The sequence below is a fragment of the Rhinatrema bivittatum genome, chromosome 9 (genome assembly GCF_901001135.1).
Source record: "Rhinatrema bivittatum chromosome 9, aRhiBiv1.1, whole genome shotgun sequence".
NCBI classification, from domain to species: domain Eukaryota; kingdom Metazoa; phylum Chordata; class Amphibia; order Gymnophiona; family Rhinatrematidae; genus Rhinatrema; species Rhinatrema bivittatum.
The window spans coordinates 167,934,930-167,956,102 of record NC_042623.1 but is presented as its reverse complement, the minus strand read 5'-3'; the positions used below and the strand labels follow the sequence as shown (position 1 = coordinate 167,956,102).

The 21,173-nt window shown below is 40.7% G+C and overlaps 1 protein-coding gene across 4 annotated transcripts in view; it reads right to left on the bottom strand.

Annotated features, from left to right (window-relative positions):
* Positions 1 to 21,173, bottom strand: part of ANO7 (anoctamin 7) — a 190,254-nt gene that overhangs the window by 29,772 nt on the left and 139,309 nt on the right. For all 4 annotated transcript variants that reach the window (XM_029617122.1, XM_029617126.1, XM_029617125.1 and 1 more), the window contains exons 17-18: positions 10,402 to 10,456; positions 8,891 to 8,988 (exon numbers count right to left, since the gene is read on the bottom strand). In XM_029617122.1, coding sequence (XP_029472982.1) covers positions 8,891 to 8,988; positions 10,402 to 10,456 — 153 coding nt within the window. The remainder of the gene's footprint in view (positions 1 to 8,890; positions 8,989 to 10,401; positions 10,457 to 21,173) is intronic.

Here is a 21,173-nt window from a genome sequence, read left to right as displayed (position 1 = left end):
GAGCAGGTATAGAATGCTAGTACTGTGGGAAATTTGGACATTTTGCAAATTAATGTAGAGTAAAGTCTGAAAGAAATTCCTCATATACAGTCTTAGATTTGGCTAATGCATACTACTTTGTGTGCCTCTGGCTGTGCAAAGTAGGGAATTAACAGCTTTCCAGTATAATAAACAAAGTTATCAATCCCACAAGGTTTTGTAGAAAGCCCTTCTACCTTTTCTAAAATCTTGCCCCAAGATCTTCAGACAGTTCGCACCTGACTCCCAGCTGGTGTATCTTAGATTCAGTATGTAGACGATCTGTTAATCACAGCACCTACATGATCTGTTTGCATGCACGCTACAGAGTTACTTTTCCAAACATTAGCACAGGGAGGATATACAGTAAATTCTAACAAAGCACAAATTTATCGGTCATAGGTTTCATTTCTAGGAATTAAGTTAGGGGTAGATGGTAAAAGTATTGGCTGTGCATTGCATAACAAATTAACAGAAGTGGAAGTTCCCCTGACTGTAAAACAGCTAAGAGGACTATTGGGATTGCTAAACTTTTGCAGGCTGTGGATACCAGCATTTAGTACAAAAAGCAAATTACTTAGACGACACCTTACAGGCAGCCCTACTAGTGAAGACAAATTGACACTAACTACAAAAGACTCAGAAATTGTACAGGATTTAGTACAGTCAGTACTGAATGCACCTAGTTTGGCTCTGTTTGATTTAAGTTGTGAGATTGATCTATGGGTATATCATGGTTCTGAAGGATGGGCAGCGGCTGCTGCTCAGCATGATAATATAACCCCCCATTGCTTATTTCTCTGGCACTTTTGGTGTGATAGAACAGGGGTTTTCAGATTGTGAATTACAAAGCACTAATTTAAACCATTCCTCAGACATCGTAATAGACCCATTCAAGGTTTAAGGATTTTATATGCTGATTTAGATTGTTTTCTCTCTTATACATTATCACCTCAGGAAATGGATCAAAAGGGGTTTTAGATCTGCAGATGGAGAGCAGCTCTCACATCACAACTTGTGGTAATGCCTCCTAGAGGCATACAATAGAGACAAGAATGTAGCTTCATGACCACTATTTGCTGAATTAAGGCATATCAGAATGTTTAGTTTCAATGAAGCTGTAATTTCACTTTAACCATTACCTTAATTTTGTTGTATACCAGATTTTATATTTTTCCAGGTCAACAACAAAGCCTTCTCTGCCATGAAAGATGTAACACGAAGATTACATTTTTCCCAGTTTGATTTCTTTCCATTTTTAAATAGATCTATTTTTAATTCTAACTTTTGTTTTATTTTGGATCGATCCACACACTTTTTAGACTAATTTTCTTTAGCTCAAATATGTGTTAATTGTTGTTTTTCTTTTTGTGTTATTTGTGTGTCATGACACCTGAAGAATGCAATGAATGAATTTGTGTCAGTTCAGTGAAATATGTTTCTATGTAATGTCTGAGCAATTAAGTTGTTTGTGGTTCTGACTATTGCATGTTACCTAATAATAAAGTGGGAATATTATGCAGATTAGTATATGTAGGGATTACTAGATGCAGGGAGTTGTGGCCATGATGGAATTTTCTCATTGATTAATTTGAGTTTGTTTTGCTCTTATATTAGGCTTTAATCCGTAACTTATGCATCTAATAATGAGTTAAGAGGCTATGCTCCGATGTCAGAAATCCACTATACTGGGAGAACTGTATACGCCATGTCATTGATTTCAGAAATCATCCCATCCTTTGCACAGAAGTCATCATGCACCCTTCATTTGAAATGTGATAACTGATTTTCATAATAAAAATATTTTTATGATATACCTAGTCAATATCTAGTTATGTACCTATTTGCAGATGCCACTATTTAGATTTTACGTTAATGATACTCTGAATTAATGCATTTTTTATCAGTCCCTATAGTCCAAGCTTTTTGTAGCATTTTCCAGTCCTATACCTTATAATGTGTATATGCATTTACTTGCTGAGTCAGCTAGATGATTATTTGATATGTTCTCTTTTACTTTTATCTATGAAAGATAGTCTGATAACACTAACCAATCACCATGTTCCACTGCTTGCCACTTTACAGTGTGATATGTCTTGGTGTAAATCAAATATTCTCTTGAGTTAAATTCTGCCCTACTGCTGCCTCTGCACAAGTATTTTCCTTTATTTCTTCTTCTGCAGCCTATATTTATGGTACTCACATTGCTGGTCTTTCATATTCTAATCCCCCTGCTTCTAACCTTACCCAATATACCAAATTTGGTTATCCCCTTCTACTATGAGTTCCCTGTATACCTTTTTGGGCATTTCTTCCTGTAACACTACCTATCAGTTTATTTACCTAGAGTTTGTTTACAACCTCACTCAGAGATTTTCTGGTAGTGTGACACTTCTGTCTACCTATAGGCTCACTTCTGCCTATGACCAGAACATGTCTTATGCTTTGCAACACTTTTATAACTTGTCCCACATTATGTATGCACAATACAGTGTGAGTCCTTCTGCTGACTCTTGGTTTTCCTCTTTATTTTTCTGGCTTCCTTCACTCTCCTGGTTATGTACATTGCTTATATCCCTGTTTGCCATTTTATCTAATATTATCCTAGGTTGTTGTTTCAATGCTCTTTTTCTCTTTTTTAAAATATTTGCACTTCTTCCTCTTCTGTTTTATACCTTTCCACTCCTACTCTGCCTCTCATTATGAGACTGTACTCCTTGCAGAGACTTGCCCAGTATAAATAGTATTATATGAGAAAAATAACACACTCATACTAGTCTCTCTTTGTTTTTCCTATCTTTATACTTGTTACAACATTATTATGTAATTACTTGACTCTGAAAGATAACATATGTGGTCTTGTATTATAGGTTTTCTCTTCTTTATAATGTAGCCATCGTTGCAGCTCAACTATAGAGCTAACGGACATCTAGTGAAACTTAGTCACAATACTATCATTTATTAACTAGAGAATGCATGTCTATCTATGAGTCTCATTTACTTTAGTAGGGATCTAGAGGGATCACAATGCACATAAAAAGGTTAGTTGTTAGTCGACACATTTTAGCCCATTTGCCATAATCACTTCTTACAGTTCTGTCCTTCCCTCTGATGCTTGGGTGTGCCACTCTTGCCATTTGAAAGTGGAACAAGAGGGAAATGAGATATGTGCCTGAGCTGGAGACCAAAATGGAGAAGGTAACTGACCCAGGATCCTCTGCTATATTAGCCTTGCGTGGCTATATGAACTTCAAATGACTTACTGAGCCTGACCTGGAGGAATTCCAAAGACACCTGGTCAGCAGTTGAAGCTGGCAACATGTTGTGAAGCCTAATTATAGGGGCACAAAAGCAGAAGACAACGGTGGGAACTTCAGGCTATACTATCACCATAGAGGCACTATTTTCAGGGGCATCTGTAAACACAGCCTCAGATGTGTTAATTACCCTGCCCAACAAGATTCTAACAGAACAAAGGATTATCTAAAGACTGATGGTAAATAAGCCCCACCTTGGAGAACTACTCAGGGTAGCTTAGAGATAATCTTATCATGCTGTTGACATGACAACCTATGTAAATTATTCTCTGGGTAGTCACGCACTTCTAGAATTTCTAACCTAGTACTATATTATTTTACCTATAAAAGAAGGGTCAATTCATGTATACAATGAGATGCTGGTGGTCAGTTTGTCAGAGAACGGGCATCCAGCATCTCCCAAGAATACTTATATTGCGCAATAAAAAATTATGCTTTCTACAAAATCTAAGTGTTCTTGTATCCATGGAGAAGTGTCATAAGCGTGTTTGGCACATAACATTTTATAAGGAAATTACAAGTTCAGTTATATTGTTCACAGCATAATATAGTCGAAGATGGTCTATCAATTGTACGTCCTAAATCTAAATGGATCCCCTCTGGACCCACATATAACCACCTTTAAAGACTTAGGGGTAGACTTTATAATGCGCATGCGCTTCCTGACATGCACACATGGATGCGCCGATTTTCTATCATGCACGCTGGCGTGCGCATGTTAGAAAATCCATGGGCTGTGTATGTGCGGGCAGTGCGCATAAGGGGGAGGACTTTTGTAAATTTCCGTGTGGCAATGCATTCCGGCCTTCCCCAGTTCCCTACCCCTCTACCTAACCTTCCTTCCCCTCTCATCCTCACCCCCTAAACCCTACCTATTTTTTTTGTTCGTTTGTTTTATTACTTATTTCAGGGCCCAACCTGTAGTAAGTGTTAAGAAAATGAAATCTTATATTCAAGATACCACGCAGATGTTGAACAAATTACAGTCTATTTCTACGATTTTCCCACATACTGTTTTAGTTACGATGGATGTGATCTCACTCTACACTAATGTATCCCACGATATTGCCTTCCAAACAGCTCAGGCAATTTTTTAAGTTACTGAAACTAACCATCGGATCCCTTCCATTTTTTTTATTTGACATTGTTAATTTAATTTTTAGGAATAATGTTTTCAGTTTCAATGGTTAGTTTTTCATTTAAACACATGGTATTGCCATGGGATCATCAGTAGCACCCTCTGTAGCCAACGTAGTCATGCAGACATTGGAAAAAAAACATATTTACACTTCAATATTTTTTTTGAATATTCCTTTTTTGGATAAAGTACATTGATGACCTTTTCTTTTTATGGAATTCGACTGTGAGCCGAGGGATTTTTTTGACTAGTTGAATACTATTGATCTTATTTAAAATTTACTATGCAATCAGATTTCAATCAAATTCATTTTTTGGACATTTGCATCAAAAAAGAGGAAAACAAACTTTCAACATCAGTTTATCGTAAAGAAATTGATCTGAATAATCTTTTGATGTATCACAGTTTCCATCTGAGGGCTTTTAAAAAGGGTTTTCCAGTTAGTCAATTCTTTAGAATTCATAGGATCTGTTCATCAACAAATGAATTTAAATTACAAGCTTAACATTTAGCATTACATTTCTTTGAGAGGGGTTATCCCTTACAGCATATCGTAGAGAACTATATTCACATCGAGCATCGCTTTTAGAATATAACAACAAAAAACTCGTTGTATAAAATGTATGTGTCCTTCAACATTCAGACAAAGCTGCCCTTATAGCATTGGCATATTTTTCAATTTCATTCAAGTTTTACAGACACCCCTTTGTTTGCATTTAAAAAAGTACAAAGTATTAAAAAACGAGTAATAAGAGCCTCTTTACCCTTAATTTCAACTTTGGGAGAAGAATTACCTCGTAAGGGCCATTCTCCGTGTGGCTCTTAAACAGAACAATTGTCTTGTTTTTCATTCTCGGCATCCATAGAAACAAAGAAATTTGACTGAAATTTGCAAGACACACATGGGGAAATCTAGGATTATAAAAAGGTAGTGGTGTTGGGGAAGGTTATATCATCATAATTCCCCTGCTCCCAGTCCCCTCTCTCTCAGATACTTCTCCATCTCCCAATTAATTTTGAAAGGTTTTAGATATCTAACTTTGGGGGAGAGGCGCATACATTGATCCCTTTGAAAACTGACAGGCATGGCCAGCAGTGGGGTCAGGTCAGGTAAGGAAGTTAGGAACCTAGGACTGATTTTCAGCATAAAGCACCTAATTTTGGTGGATACAGCCTTCTTACCACCCAAAATAAAAGTATTAGCGAGAGGCAGGTAACATTCTGTGATCCTGCCTCCATTCTGCTCACATTCAAAATAGAGCAGGGAAGGGGAGCCACAAGCCACCCCTCACATTAATCCATGTTCAAAAGTATAACAGGAGCTTCCAGCCCTCCACCCCACCATTACTCATCCTCCCTCTCATCTATTTTCAAAAATATAATGGGGTTGATGACACCCCCCTTCCCACTGATGTCAAAAGTTGAATAGGAAGTGATGCCAGTATCTCTGTCATTCCCCCATCCTCCTGCTATTGTAAAAAGTTAGGTGGGTGAGTGGAAACCAGCAGCCCCATCTCCCCCCCCCCCCCCATTAGCAGCAATGGTTCCAGAAAGTTTTGTATGGAGGGGGGTAAAGAGGAAGCATGGTGAATTTCAGGGTAGGCAAGAGCCAAGTGTTTTTCCCTCCAACCAATCAAAGTGGTCCAGCCTGGTTTGGGGTGGCCCTCACCCACACTCATCTCACCCTCCCTCTGGAGCTGCTCCTGCCTGCCCCTTAAAATTCCCCCAGTATCTCACCACTAAGACCCTAGTCGAGCCAGCAGGAGAACTCATTCTTCCCTCCTGTCAGCTTGGCATCCAGCTTTGCTCTAACACCTATCATTAAAATCAACCATTTTACCTGAAGACTGGAGGGTGGCCAATGTAACCCCAATATTTAAAAAGGGCTCCAGGGGTGATCCGGGTAACTATAGACCAGTAAGCCTGACTTCAGTGCCGGGAAAAATAGTGGAAACTATTCTAAAGATCAAAATCGTAGAGCATATAGAAAGACATGGTTTAATGGAATACAGTCAACATGGATTTACCCAAGGGAAGACTTGCCTAACAAATCTGCTTCATTTTTTTTGAAGAAGTTAATAAATATGTGGATAAAAGTGAACCGGCAGATGTAGTGTATTTGGATTTTCAGAAGGTGTTTGACAAAGTCCCTCATGAGAGGCTTCTAAGAAAACTAAAAAGTCATGAGATAGGAGGCGATGTCCTTTCGTGGATTACAAACTGGTTAAAAGACAGGAAACAGAGAGTAGGATTAAATGGTCAATTTTCTCAGAGGAAAAGGGTAAACAGTGGAGTGCCTCAGGTATCTGTACTTGGACCGGTGCTTTTCAATATATATAAAAATTATCTGGAAAGGAATATGACGAGTAAGGTTATCAAATTTGTGGACGATACAAAATTATTCAGAGTAGTTAAATCACAAGCGGATTGTAATACATTACAAGAGGACCTTGCAAGACTGGAAGATTTTGCATACAAATGACAGATGAAATTTAATGTGGACAAGTGCAAGATGTTGCATATAGGGAATAATAACCCTTGCTGTAGTTACACGATGTTAGGTTCCATATTAGGAGCTACCACCCAAGAAAGAGATCTAGGCGTCATATTGGATAACACATTGAAATCGTCGGTTCAGTGTGCTGCAGCAGTCAAAAAAGCAAACAGAATGTTAGGAATTATTAGAAAGGAAATGGTGAATAAAATGGAAAATGTCATAATGCCTCTGTATCGCTCCATGGTGAGACTGCACCTTGAATACCGTGTACAATTCTGGTCGCCGCATCTCAAAAAAGATATAGTTGCGATGGAGAAAGTACAGAGAAGGGCAACCAAAATGATAAAGGGGATTGAACAGCTCCCCTATGAGGAAAGGCTGATGAGGTTAGGGCTGTTCAGCTTGGAGAAGAGACGGTTGAGGTGGGATATGTTAGAGGTCTTTAAGATTATGAGAGGTCTTGAATGAGTAGATGTGAATTGGTTATTTACACTTTTGGATAATAGAAGGACTAGGGGGCATTCCATGAAGTTAGCAAGTGGCACATTTAAGACTAATCAGAGAAAATTCTTTTTCACTCAATGCACAATTAAGCTCTGGAATTTGTTGCCAGAGGATGTGGTTAGTACAGTTAGTGTAGCTGTGTTCAAAAAAGGTTTGGATAAGTTCTTGGAGGTGAAGTCCATTAACTGCTAATAATTAAATTGACTTAGAAAACACTAGCAGCAGTAACATGGGATAGACTTAGTTTTTGGGAACTTGCCAGGTTCTTATGGCCTGGATTGGCCACTGTTGGAAACAGGATGCTGGGCTTGATGGAACCTTGGTCTGACCCAGTATGGCATGTTCTTAGCACTGCTAGAAGCAGTCACACACTTTTCATATTAATGTGGTGGGTAGAAGAGGACTTAGACAGTTCAGTGCTGATAATCAGTGCTAGTCTGCTAAGTTTAGCCACCCAAGGCTGTGAGCTCCATACTGAAAAGTTTGATGAGCAGGCATGTTATTCAGGTAACTTTAACTGGATGGTCAGTAACCCAGATAATTTTAGGCCATCAATTTGTGAGGACTGACTTGTCCACATTAATTTAGCTAGATTGCACTCAATTGGCCCATGAGTCAGGCCAAGGCCTCTGTAATGGGACCCAGCCTCTAGGCTGGGCCCCGGCATCAGGCCTAGGCCTTGGCAATGGGACCAGGCCTCAGGCCGGCAATGGGACCAGGCCTCAGGCCGGCTACAGCACACTGAACCGACGATTTCAATGTGTTATCCAATATGATGCCTAGATCTCTTTCTTGGGTGGTAGCTCCTAATATGGAACCTAACATCGTGTAACTACAGCAAGGGTTATTATTCCCTATATGCAACATCTTGCACTTGTCCACATTAAATTTCATCTGTCATTACCCCCCTCAATTGGGGTAAGTGGGAGTCTGGGAGGTTCCTGGCCCTGGCAATTTTTGGAGGGTATTTTGAAGGGTTTTTTCCCTTATTTTTATTTTTAAAAAAAAAACCAAAACAAAACAAAAACAACAACAAAATCTTGTTGATTTTTCTATCGTTTCATTTTGAAAACATTATAAAATGAAATAGGAAATGTCGTTTTATTTCCTATTTTGTTTCAAACGAATGCACATCCCTTCTAGACACTGCACAGTGCCAGCTCCCAGTGAAGGATGCGTGGCATGAAATGCACGGACGGACACGGGATGACTGGTTTGGGGTGAAATGCCGGGGCTGCTGGAAGGAAGTGGGCCTTGTGTTGGGTCACATCCCTGGGGAAACTTGCCTGGAATAGGAATGATGATATGGTGTGGGATGTGTGGGCTGGGGGAGGGTGCCTGGGCTAGTGTGGGATGTCTACTTTGGAACCATATGTTTGGGAAAGAATGCACAGACTGGGCAGAGACCATACTCACGGGATGACAAATTCCTGGATATTGTTGATAACCTGTTTCCCCACCATAATCACCAGCATCTCCTGGGCAAGTTCGATAAGGCAGCCACCAGCTTTACACTGTGAAGGAGAGAAAAGAGAGGCACCATGCACTACCTGTCCCCAACATCGCACTGCACAGGAGGGATGGGAGACAGGCACCATGCACGACCTATCCCTACATCACACTGCAGAAGAGGGAAGGAAGAGAGAAGTACCATAAAAACAACAAAGCGATGTATACTGGAGTAAAAGTTACGTTCATAATACACCATCTGTACTTGTACAATAATCATTTGGATTTCAATTGCATCTTTCCCATCATGATAACGGGGTCTACAGTCCCTGCACTAAGGTCTTTGCTCCTCCCAGCAGAGGACACATTGATGTTGCCAGTGTTTGAGTGGATAGTTGCTGTGGTACTCCCTTCTAGGAGTGGCCACAACGGTATAGCCCATGGTGGATATTTTTTAAAATTTATATTTCACCTTCCATAACACTTCGAAATGGATTACATTCAGTTACAGTAAATTTTTCCCTATGCCCAGAGGACTTACAATCCAAGGGGGTCATTTACTAAGCATTTTTCCCATAGACACAGAATGGGAGAAAAACCTTACAGGCCAATGCAATAAAGTGCGTGTAAAAAACCTTACGTCAAACTGGGCGTCTGTTTTTTACCGCGCACATATTCCCCTCTCTTGAGTGCTCGATGCAATAGGCAAATAAGCCATTGCACTAAAAGGGACGTGCTAGAGATAAATTGTGCCTTCCTAGCGTGTCCATGGCATCAGGTGCCCAGGAAACGTGGCTGAGCGTGGGTCAGGAAAACAGACGGTTAATTTTAGGAGCATCTGTTTTCCTAACCATTGCACGGCCACAGGTTAGGAAAATGGACACTCTTAAACTGAGCGTCTGTTTTCCTAACCTGACCGTCATCAAGTCTTATTTTTACCCTTTCATGTTGCTGCTTTCTGTGGTTCCTCCTACTTAATATCGCAATGATATTAAGTTAGAGGAACCACAGAAAAGCTGTATTTCCGGCTTTTCTGTTCAGGTTTTAGGGCGCCTCTAGACTTAACACCAGCTCTAGGGCTGGCATTAATTTTCGAGGGTTAAAATGTGCGTGTCGGGTGCATATTTATTTTTTACATAAGGGGGACTAGCTGATAGCCTCATCAATATGGCATTTACATATGATGAGCGCTATTTGCCACGCGCTGGTTTGGACGCGTTTTATGCACTGCTGATCCCCTTATTGCAAACCTGTGCACTAGCCTGAGCGCATGATATTGCATCGGCCTGTCTGTAAATAGGCCCCTAAGCTTGGAGCCGAGGCAATGGAGGGTAAAGTCACTTTCCCAAGGTCACAAGGACTGTCAGCGAGATTTGCACCCTGGCTTTCCTGGCTCACAGCCTGCTGCTCCTAAGCACTACATCCACCAACTCCCCTAAAATCCCACAACACCCTCCACTCTCCCCAGTCATACTTACATCCTCATTGCGAACGCTGAACAAAGTATTATAGTGACTGGGATATCCCACAAACCTGCAGAGAGAGGTACCAGAAGCCTCGGGTCAGAAGCAGGCACATCCTGGGTATCTCACAATAAACACACAAGCCTAAGGGATTCCCTGCCCTGCAAGCACAGCACTCACCCAGTGAGGGGGATGGCTATTACTGTCTCAGTTACAAACATTACTATGGGTTAAGCCATTACGCAACTCTTATGCAGCCCTGAGTGCTGCCACATCTGGATGTGGAGTCACAGATTGTCGCTCATACAGTGCCATTCAGTGGTTTCAGTGTGATATGCAGAAGGCAATTTTCAGAGCCACGAAGGCAGGTAAAAATGGATTTAATTGCACAAACTGCCTTTCTCGTACTGGCTAAGAAGTATACATGTACAAATTTTAGCCATACTAAAAAAGGGTGTTCCTTTGGCCAGAGGAGTAAAACAGCACACATGCTTGACATTTTCAGAAGTGGGTGTGCTATTTTAAGTCCCCCACCCCCAATTGGCCACCTGCAGGTACAAAGTATGTGGGCACTTTTAACACTTTTTGCAGCTGCTAATTTTCAAATAATGCAAATACTGTGGGCTCTTCAAAATTGTCTCCTAGATGTGTTATCACAATTGATAGGATTATGATTATTATAGGAATAGAGCAAAGGGACCAGGAGGGAGAGAGGAATTCAGATAAGATAGGAATGGAAGAGACAAAGAGGAGCAATGAGGGGTCAGGTGGGTAGAAAGAGGGAAAGGTTAGGAGCAATGAAGGGACAGAGGGGCACAGAGAGAGAGAGAGAGAGAAGGGTGGAATGAATTGGAGAAACAAATAGGCACAGTTAGCAGAGCTGGGTTTAAAAAGGGTCAGACAAACTCCTGGAGGAAAAGTGCATAAACCATTATTAGTCATGAAAATTTGGGAAGGTCACTGCTCATCTCTGCTTAAGAGTGAGAAGGACTGGCTCCGATCTTTGTGATTCTGCTGAGTACTTGTGACCTGGATTGGCCTCTGTTGGAGTCAGAATGCCGGGCTTGATGGACCTTTGTTTTGACCTGGCATGACATGTTCTTATGATTCAGGCACAGGGACAGTCAAAACTGCCTTGCGACCCAGTTTCTACATTTAGTAGCACCATAGAAATGATATGTAGAAGTAGCAGTACAGCAATCCCTCATTATAAGGAAACTCACTAAAACAGAATTTCGCTTTAATGTAAATTCCGCTTTGGGACTGGGATTCAGTATACAGAACACATAGACTCGCTACAACTTAACTCTGACCTAATGCTCTTCCTGTACTGCTGAGCTTCCTATCGGGCCACTTCCTATTCTTTACGGAGATAAAACTTGCTAGATTCCAGAGCCATTCTAAACTGTGCCTTAAGAGGAAAAAAAAACACTTTAAAGCATGGTTTCCCAGTCAGGTGTGCCATAGAAAAGTCACCACACCCTTATGATCAGGTCCAGACCAGCACCGGGCTCCACTCTCAGCATTTTGCACCAACAAGAGTCCAGCGGTGGCTGTTAAAACTTGCAGGAGCTCCTTTCTGAGCACATGAGAAGTCACACATGCCTCACCTTCTTAGCTACAGAATGAGCCTCAGAATATGCAGGGTATGGCTAGCCAGATCCCACTTTGTGCAGTGGTGCAATCACACACTGCAGAATGCACACAGCACCTTCTCCTTATTTATTTGTGCAGCATTTATGGATCACCATTCCACAGGTCATAGCAGTTTACAACTAGGGTCATAATTGATTCAATTAAAACAAAAGAAATTACAATGCAATTAAAAATAAATATACACATAAAAATCACTATCACATAAAATCAAATCAAATCAAATAAATAAAAGTGATACATTTTATCTTAAAGTAAATTAAACCACACATCTAAAAACTTAATCAATAAAATAATAATAAAAGTAAAAAAAAAATAATCAAAAATAATAATCCTACTATTAAATAACTGCTACAACCTTTAAAAGCGTGTTGATATAACCATGTTTTCAAAATCTTTTAAAATACTTTGCTCTCTGTTCTAGTAAGCAGATGTTCTGGCATTTTATACCATGTAATAGGCCCTACAACTGATATTGTTCATTCCCTTACTTCACCCAAATGAGCTTGCACAATCCTTATTCCATTCCCGAGACCTTCCAACTTCTGTCTTATCTGCAGGCTGAGTGAGACAGGAAAAACCTGTACTCAGTGCTGGATTTGACTGTTGAGAGCAACAGTAGAAGTACTCTCAGTCCCATATGGCAGTCAAGATAACTAACCAACAAGCCGAAACTGTTAACCTGCCCTTGGACGCGCGTTTTCCCTTACCCCTTATTCAGTAAGGGGCGGAAAACGCGAGTCCAACCCGCGGCACCTAATAGCACCCTCAACATGCAAATGCATGTTGATGGCCCTATTAGGTATGTCCGCGCGATACAGAAAGTAAAATGTGCAGCCAAGCCGCACATTTTACTTTAAGAAATTAGCGCCTACCCAAAGGTAGGCGCTAGTTTCTGCTGGCACCAGGAAAGTGCACAGAAAAGCAGTAAAAACTGCTTTTTTGTGCACCCTCCAACTTAATATCATGGCGATATTAAGTCGGAGGTCCCGAAGAGTAAAAAAAGTTAAAAAAAAAAAAAAAAGAAAAAACATTTTTAAATGGGCCGGCAGCTGTCGGACTGAAAACCGAACTCTCAATTTTGCCGGCGTCTGGTTTCCGAGTCCATGGCTGTCAGTGGGCTCGAGAACCGACGCCGGCAAAATTGAGCATCGGCTGTCAAACCCGCTGACAGCCGCCGCTCCGGGTCAAAAGGAGGCGCTAGGGATGCGCTAGTGTCCCTAGCGCTTCCTTTTGCCCATTTCTACCGCATCACCTAATTTAAATAGAGAATCGCGCACACAGGCGAGTGGCCTGTGCACGCGCCAGGAGAGCTGGCGTTCATCCGCTCTCCTGCGGACTTTACTGAATCGGCCCGCAAGCTAGCTGCCCACGCCACATGGATTTCTGCTTTCTCTTGTAGGTATAAGGGACCTGGTATCCGGGAGGCCTGTTCACAGTGAGGAACTTAGGAGGACAGTAGAAAGGAAGAGTCCATATGTGGGATAGAATGAAATGAGCAGGAGTCCACAAAAAGTGAAATGGGGAGGGAGCCAAGAGCATCTTCAGGGTGAGGAGCTGGGGCAGGTGGCAGATGAATCCATGTTAAGAAACATCTGAGAGTTCTATCCTTGGATGCTGACAAAGCGTTGGATCAGATCTCATGGCAGTATCTGTTCATGGTCTTGCGGCATTATGTTTTCCTGAGCAGTTTGTTAATTGGATATTGGCACTATACAAACAGCCTAAGGCCCGAATCCTAGCCATTGGATTTCTTTCAGATCCTTTCGCTATCTCTAGGGGAACATCTAGGGGAACCTCTTTCCCCTTCTCTGTTTAATTTAGCTCTTGAGCTGCTGGCGCAGAAAATTAGGGAGTCCCAGGATATTGAGAGATTCCAATTGGAATTACATGTCATAAAATATCATTATACGCGGATTATAACTTACTTTAAGTTACATGTCCCGAAAGATCGATCCTGGCCATTGTAAATCTTTTGAAGGATTATGGGAAGCTGACTAGTTGCACTGTTAATTATACTAAATCCCTTTTGATATATTTGGGTCTTTTATTCTCTACGAGGTAATTTCTCTATGGCAGAGAATGGTATTAAATATCTGGGGATTGTGGTCCCAAAGAGTCTAGGTGAACTGTATACATTGAATTATCCTAAGGTGTTTGTGAAACTACAAACTACAGTCGGTGGACTGATTTCCCATTTTCACTTTTAGGCAGAGCCTATTGGGTTAAAATGGTTGTGCTTCCCATCTTTTATATTTTTTCCAGCACCTCCCTTGCAAATTTCCTCAGAAGGCATTCAGGAACCTTAATGGAGCTATCTCATCCTTTTTATGACGTTGCAGGCCGCCGCGTATCAAGCTCCTGACTTTACAATATCTCAGAAATTGTGGGGGGCTAGATATCTCAAATTTGTTTCTTTATTATGTAGCTTCCAGATTAGTGGGCATTAAAGACTGGTTGTTACCTTCTCATCCTCCTAGCTGGGTATCTCTTGAGGGAATGCATCTGGGTGATTTTACATTAGCATCCATTCTCACTTTACCTTCTGCCTCTCCTCAGTATGCATGGATAGGACGCTTCAACCCTATAATTTCTCAAATTTTTGGGATTTCAATATGAGGGACTTTCTCCTATTTCCTGCTTTCAGGGCAATCCAACCCTATCTCCAATTACTCTATCTCTGGACTTGGAGGCTTGGGATATGGGTGGTTTATGTTTCCTAGACCAACTATTGGTGGATGATCATTTCAAGAGTTTTCCAGAGGTCCAAACTGAATACCACATTGCCAAGCACACATACTCTATTTTTTCTCGATGCATAGGGTGGTGGAACGTCGTTTGGAGAACTTTGGTCCACTACGTTTGCGCTCTAGTCTGGAATCTTCTCTTATTTTAGCCAGGTCTCCTAAAACATTTGATCTCTAGACTATATACATATTTGTTTGATTGTATTTATGATCCTGAGACATGTCCCAACATTACTGAAAGATGGAATGAGGATTTGTCGTTAAACTTAGATGATGACAATTGGAAACATATATGGGATTCAACCCTTAAATTATCTCGTTGCAATAAGGTTCGGGAACTAATGTTCTAATTATTATACAGAACTTTTAGATACCCCTTATTTTCTCTAAAGTTAGTGAATCTAGGCCTTTTTGTTGGAGAGGATGCGGTAATCCTGCATCTCGCTTCAACTTGTGGTGGGACTGTCCTATTGTTAGTAACTTTTGGTAACAGGTTGGATCTTTGATTGGTGAAATTTTTGGTCACTTGTTACCGCTTACGGCGTCCTTGTGTCTGTTGGGAAAATGGCGAGATGTCATACAGTCCAAATCTGAGAGACTTTTGTCAACTCAACTGTTGCATGCTGCACATATTCCCATGTCCTACTACTAGAAGTTAACAAATTTAATTGATCATTGGAATTCATTATTGAAGAAACTTGGGACTTACACCATCATATGGAAGCCTTATTAGCAATGGAAGCAATGTATTGATTGATTGCTTTAGTATTTCCTAGGCGCTTGATATAATTGTTAACATACTTTATTCATTTGTGTGTTATATCATTTTTTCTGTATTGTTGCATCCTATAAATAAAAAGTACAAAAAAAAAGAGACAGCTGAGAGTGGAGAAAGTGAAGTGGGGAGCAGCAGCGGCAGGAGAGACAAGGGGGGTCACCACAAATACAGCTCGTGCTTCATCCTCCGGTGTCAGTGTAGCCATGGATATGGAGGTGTATGTGTGTGGGGGGAATTCATTGGTAATGACTGGAGAAACAAAACCAGTAACAGTTATCAGCATGCAGCGTGTATGCACGTCTGTCTTTCTAAATGTGTGCATGTACCTAATCACATCCACTTAAATCTGCTGATGTGCAGGAGCTGCCAGAGCCAAAAGACAGTGAATCATTGCTGCATTGCGATGGGTCCAGGTGTGTTTCCGCCCTCTTTCCCTTACTTCTAAAATTTGGAGAGATTGCTGGGGCTTTCAATTCTCCCTTGACTCTTTGTTTGACTATATGAATCCTCTCCAGATCCATGCTGTCTGCTCCATGGAGGCTGCTGATATTGTAGGTGTGTCTTGGGCTTGAAAAGATTGGGAAACAGTGCTTTAGAGGCAGAAAAAGTTGCAGATCCATTTCAGAGGAAGAAAGCCTGGGACAAAAAAAACTCTTGCTACAGCCCACAGCCCCTCTCCACATTCTGTGGGAAGTAAAAGCAGGCGTAGATGTCTGTGAACCATCCACTGTTTGGAAGTCAAAGCAGAAAAGCCAAACCGATAGAAAAAGTATGATCTTAGATGTAAAATCATAGTTTAGATTTGAAGGTGCTCTGAGTCTGGTGAAAACTTGACCAAAATATCTAAGACATTAGGGCAAGGGTCCCCAAACTAAGAGTGCGGACCCTGCCTGCCTAGCTTATTTGGTCGACTCACTATGCTTTTTTTTTGCATAATCTTATCTAGTCCATGGAGGAATTTATTTTTTATCCACAGCAGCAGAAGTGCTGGCAGAGAAAAGAGGATCTAAGACCCATGTTGATAAAGGATAGCACTGATGGGGCTGTAACACTAGCAGAATATGATGCCCTGGGACCCTGCCCAAAGAACAACACCGCTTGCAGTCAAGTCCCACCAGTATAAGGCTAGTGGGTGGGTAAGTGAAGGAAGAAGAGGAGGGGATGAGAGAGGAAAGAAAAAGGAGAGGAGTGGGGTGAGAGGATAGAAGTGTGAGTAAATGGTGGGGTGAGCAGTAGGATAAGAGGAGAGTGGAATAAAGGAGGGGAGGTAGGGAAAGAGAAGAAAGGGTGAGAGGAGAGTGGGCTGAGGAAGTAACATGAGAGGGAAAGGAGCAGGGTGAGAGGAGAGGGTGGAGAGTGAAAGTGGAAGAGTTGCACTGTGCTGCACCACACCGCACCATGCTATGTCTCACACACACACACGGGGGGGGGGGGGGGGGGGGCAGATGCAGGGGAAGTCAGGGAGCAGGGTTCTATGGATTATGACAGGATTGCCACCCTTCTTAGAAATTGAGAAATATTATTGGTATGCTATTACTGCCGCACATCTGGGAACCCTGTTCCCTCCCTTTCTTATTATTTCAAACCATCCAAAGGACCAGATATGCTCCCTCCCAACCAAGGAGATGTTACGATGACCTTCCCCCAGCCCCTTTGATGACTTGCTCACTGAAAGGTTTGAGGAACCCTGCATCCACAGAAGGAACAATCAGTAAGATTAAAGACAAATTTAAAGGAGTTCTCAAGCTGTAACACCTTTAGGTGTGTGCTTCTAGACTGTCTTGTCATTGGAGTGATGTCATGGAAACCATGAAAAAATTGTTAGCCATATGGATCAAAGATCAGAACCAGCAGAATGTCCCCATAAACACAGTGATAATCCAGGAGAAGGCACAAAATTTGAATGAAGACTTACAGCGTGAGCACGGAAATAGTTCTGAAATTTTAATTGTGGTTTGAGAGAAATGTTTATGGTGTTTTGAGAGATTTAAAAGGTGGTATGGTTTACACAACATCAAACTATCATTTTCACAACAGATTAAATCTGGCTTTTATAAGCTTAGACTTTTATGTTGCCTGAAGCCCCTACTACAATTATGTGATTTTTGTTCAGTAGTCCAGGCCCTGATTCTGCAATGACTGATTACTGCAGCTCAATTTATTTGGGCCTACCTACTTCATCAGTGCGAGATTGACAATTGCTGCAAAACTTGGCAGCATATCTGACCTTTGGCAGGAGTATGAGGAAGCATGTCACGCCGGTAGTATTCCACCTTCACTGGCTTCCAGTGAGGTGGCAAAGAGTACAAAATAGCTACACTAGTACATAAGTCACTGGACTTGGAGTCAACACCTTGGGACAATGCTATGCTCAGGATTAATAATCCAATGCAATCTTTGCGATCCTCACAGAGAGGACTTCTAGACATCCCTTCTGTATGGCAGGATCACTTGATAGATACAAGAGAATAAGCATTTTCAGTGGCTGCCCCAATCCTTTGGAATTCTTTGCTATATGAGCTATGGATGGTCTCTTGTCATAAGACATTCAAGAGAACACTTAAAACCTATTTATTCAGGATGGCTTTTTTGTGAAGTGATACCTGTTCAGTTGCAGTGTCGTGCAGGTACATGGCATACTTAAGTGACTGATTTAGTGTCTCTGTTATGTATTTTCCATTTTTATATGTAGGTGCTATTGTACGCCTGTTGTAGGTGGCATATAAATTGAAAATATTAAGATGATTGGAGAAAGAGCCTGTCCTGCAAAGAATACTACTGTGCCAGGAAGAATATTACCAACAAGTCACTGCTCTTCACAGACAATGCCCCATGCCATCCAGTCAACCTAGGGGATTTGTCTGACAATGTGAGGGTCGAGTATCTTCCCAAAAATACAACAGTGTTGATCCAACGCATGGATCATGGATCAATAACCACATATTCAAGGCTTATTATATGAGGCAAACCTTTTTGGAAACTCATCAAAGAACTGATAGGATGATAAACCAACAGTTAGAAAGTTCTAGTGAAACATCATCATGATTTCTATTAACAATATTGCCAAGTCCTAGAAGGAAAGCAAAATATCAACTTTGAATGGAGTGTGAAAATATATGGCCAGAAGATGTGTGTGTTGTCCAGGGTTTATCGAAACTGAAAACTATTCTACAAATTCAACAGAACCCTTGCAAATGACAGCAAAGCATTAACCCCCGATTGGATGACTCCCTGAGCTGTGTATAGTACTTTTCCTTTGAAGAACCTCGTACAATCCGCTGCTACTTCCCCACAATGCAAACTCTTCGATTTGCTGCTTATTCCACCCTACTCTCCCCCTCCTGTTAACACCCCTCACTGAAACCTATTTTTCCACCCTAATGTTTTCCTTCATACTTCCTATAACTTCCCATTGTCTATCCAGCTCTCTACTCAGTTTATTGTTTATATGCCACCGTACCTGGGAAATTGTAAATTGCCGCTGTAAATTACCATCGAACCTGTAAATAGTTACTCCATTTCTGTATTAGTTGTAAGTTCTTGTATACATAGTTATTGTTCCCTGTAAAGGCATTGCCGGAAAGTTTTAAGTTACTTGTAAACCGATACGATGTGCAAACAGTTGTCGGTATATAAAAAATTCTAAATAAATAAATAATAAATAAATCTGAAGACATCGTAGAAACTGAATTGCTCCAGTCATATGGAGAAGATATGTTCAATGAGGATCTGATATATCTAGAACAAGAATGAGTTGTAGGAGAAGAATGGAGAAGCTCCGGCTCTACCACAATACTTGACCGAAAGGCAAATATATGAAGCCTTTACACACTTTGAGGCTGGCTTTCAGATCCTCATGGATAATGTCCCCCAATTGTGAACACAATCTTAAAGTTTCCAAAGTTAACATGCTCAATTGCTATAGGAGTTGTACAGAGAGAAGAAGCTGTGATCAAAACAGCTGTTTGGATGACTTCATTGCAACAAAAGCTTCAGTACAAGAACAAGAAACAAATGAGCATGAGCTACAGATCCATAGAAAAAGGTCAATGATCAAGAAGATGAGACAAAAAAGAAGAGATTATCAAGGATTAGGAATTTATAATATATCTAAAAGAAAAAAATATTTATTTTGAAACAGCTTTGTCTTTTTTCCCCCACAGGAACACATCTCCAGACTTATAATGGGAGTCTATGGGGAAAATGGTTTTTAATATATGGAATTTCAATATACTGAAAAATTTGCAAAAATCTTACAAGGTTTGCTGTAATAATATAAACCAATTGGATGCCTTGTATGTAATGCAATTTGTAACAATTGATAATAAGTCTGTTCCCTGGGCTACAGGGAAGCAGGACAAAGAATTTTAGGAAGAAGAGCAAGTGGCACATGCAAAAACAAACAATATATCACTGGGTTAATGTGAAGCAGCAAGAGAGGGAATAGCTTTCTCCATGTGATATATATCAAAATTGCTTGGATTCCACTCTTCCAGATTTGTTAAGGAAATGCTGCTTACTTAAACTAGTGCTGTTGGCTTAGCACTATGAATGCAAGTGGTGGGGTTTTGCCATTGGTAGGAATCTCCGATTTTCTGCCAGGTCTCCAAGTTGGGATTTTCAAAGAATGGCAAGGTGTATTGTAGAAATTGCTTCGCTTTATTGTTCTGCAGGAGGTTATATTTTTTCTTTTGAGCAACTGCAAGAGCAATCTGCCATATCACATTCATACTTTTATGCCTATTTACAAGCTAGATTTTATGTCTCACACTTGAAAAGTATCTCCTGAACTTTGTTTCACCCCAGTTCTTTGGAAGATATTCTTTGATGTGTGGGGAAAAGGATTAATAATTTGTCTTGATGTTATAAGATATGCCTGCATACTTTTAAATCAGATATGCGGTCGGATTTAGCACAATATTGGTGTAATTCCTTTGGCATGGAAGTTACTCCTTAAGACGCTAAAGACCAGGAAATGTTTTTTGAGATTTTGCATTGTAGTTACACACATTGCAATGTTTTTTTTCTAAACCTCAGACCACTGAAAGTAATGCCAAGGCATTACAAACAAACACAAGACACCCATTCATCCCTCCACTAACACACCACAACAACCAGAAGCCCTATTTAGTCAAAACTATTGGGTAGAAAAGCCTAAAATTTTCAAGTGATCTTTCACCGAGGAAGGCAAATAAATATAAAAGGTTACCCATGTTTGTTTATAGTCCCCTGCCAAAGGTCTTTGTATAAAAAGAACCTCCAAGTTCTCCAGATGCATCCAATCAGCCGTGATGTGAAGCCATGCCATACTAGATGGCGCAACTTTTAAATACAAGAGTAAGCCATCATCATAACTACGCATCCAAACTTCATGAATCCTTTTGATAGTGATAAAGAAAATTTGGAAGAACCCAATAGCAAGAGACGACCATCAAAAGATGGACAAACCTGGGTAACTTTTTGAATAGTAGACAAAACAACCTCCCAAAAAAGGAAACATCCTGTGACATAAAAGTTTATGTATGAAAGAAGCTTTTTCTACCTGACATTTATTGTCAGGTAGAAATTTGGCATTGCTTCTATAGATTTAGACAATAAATGTCAGGTAG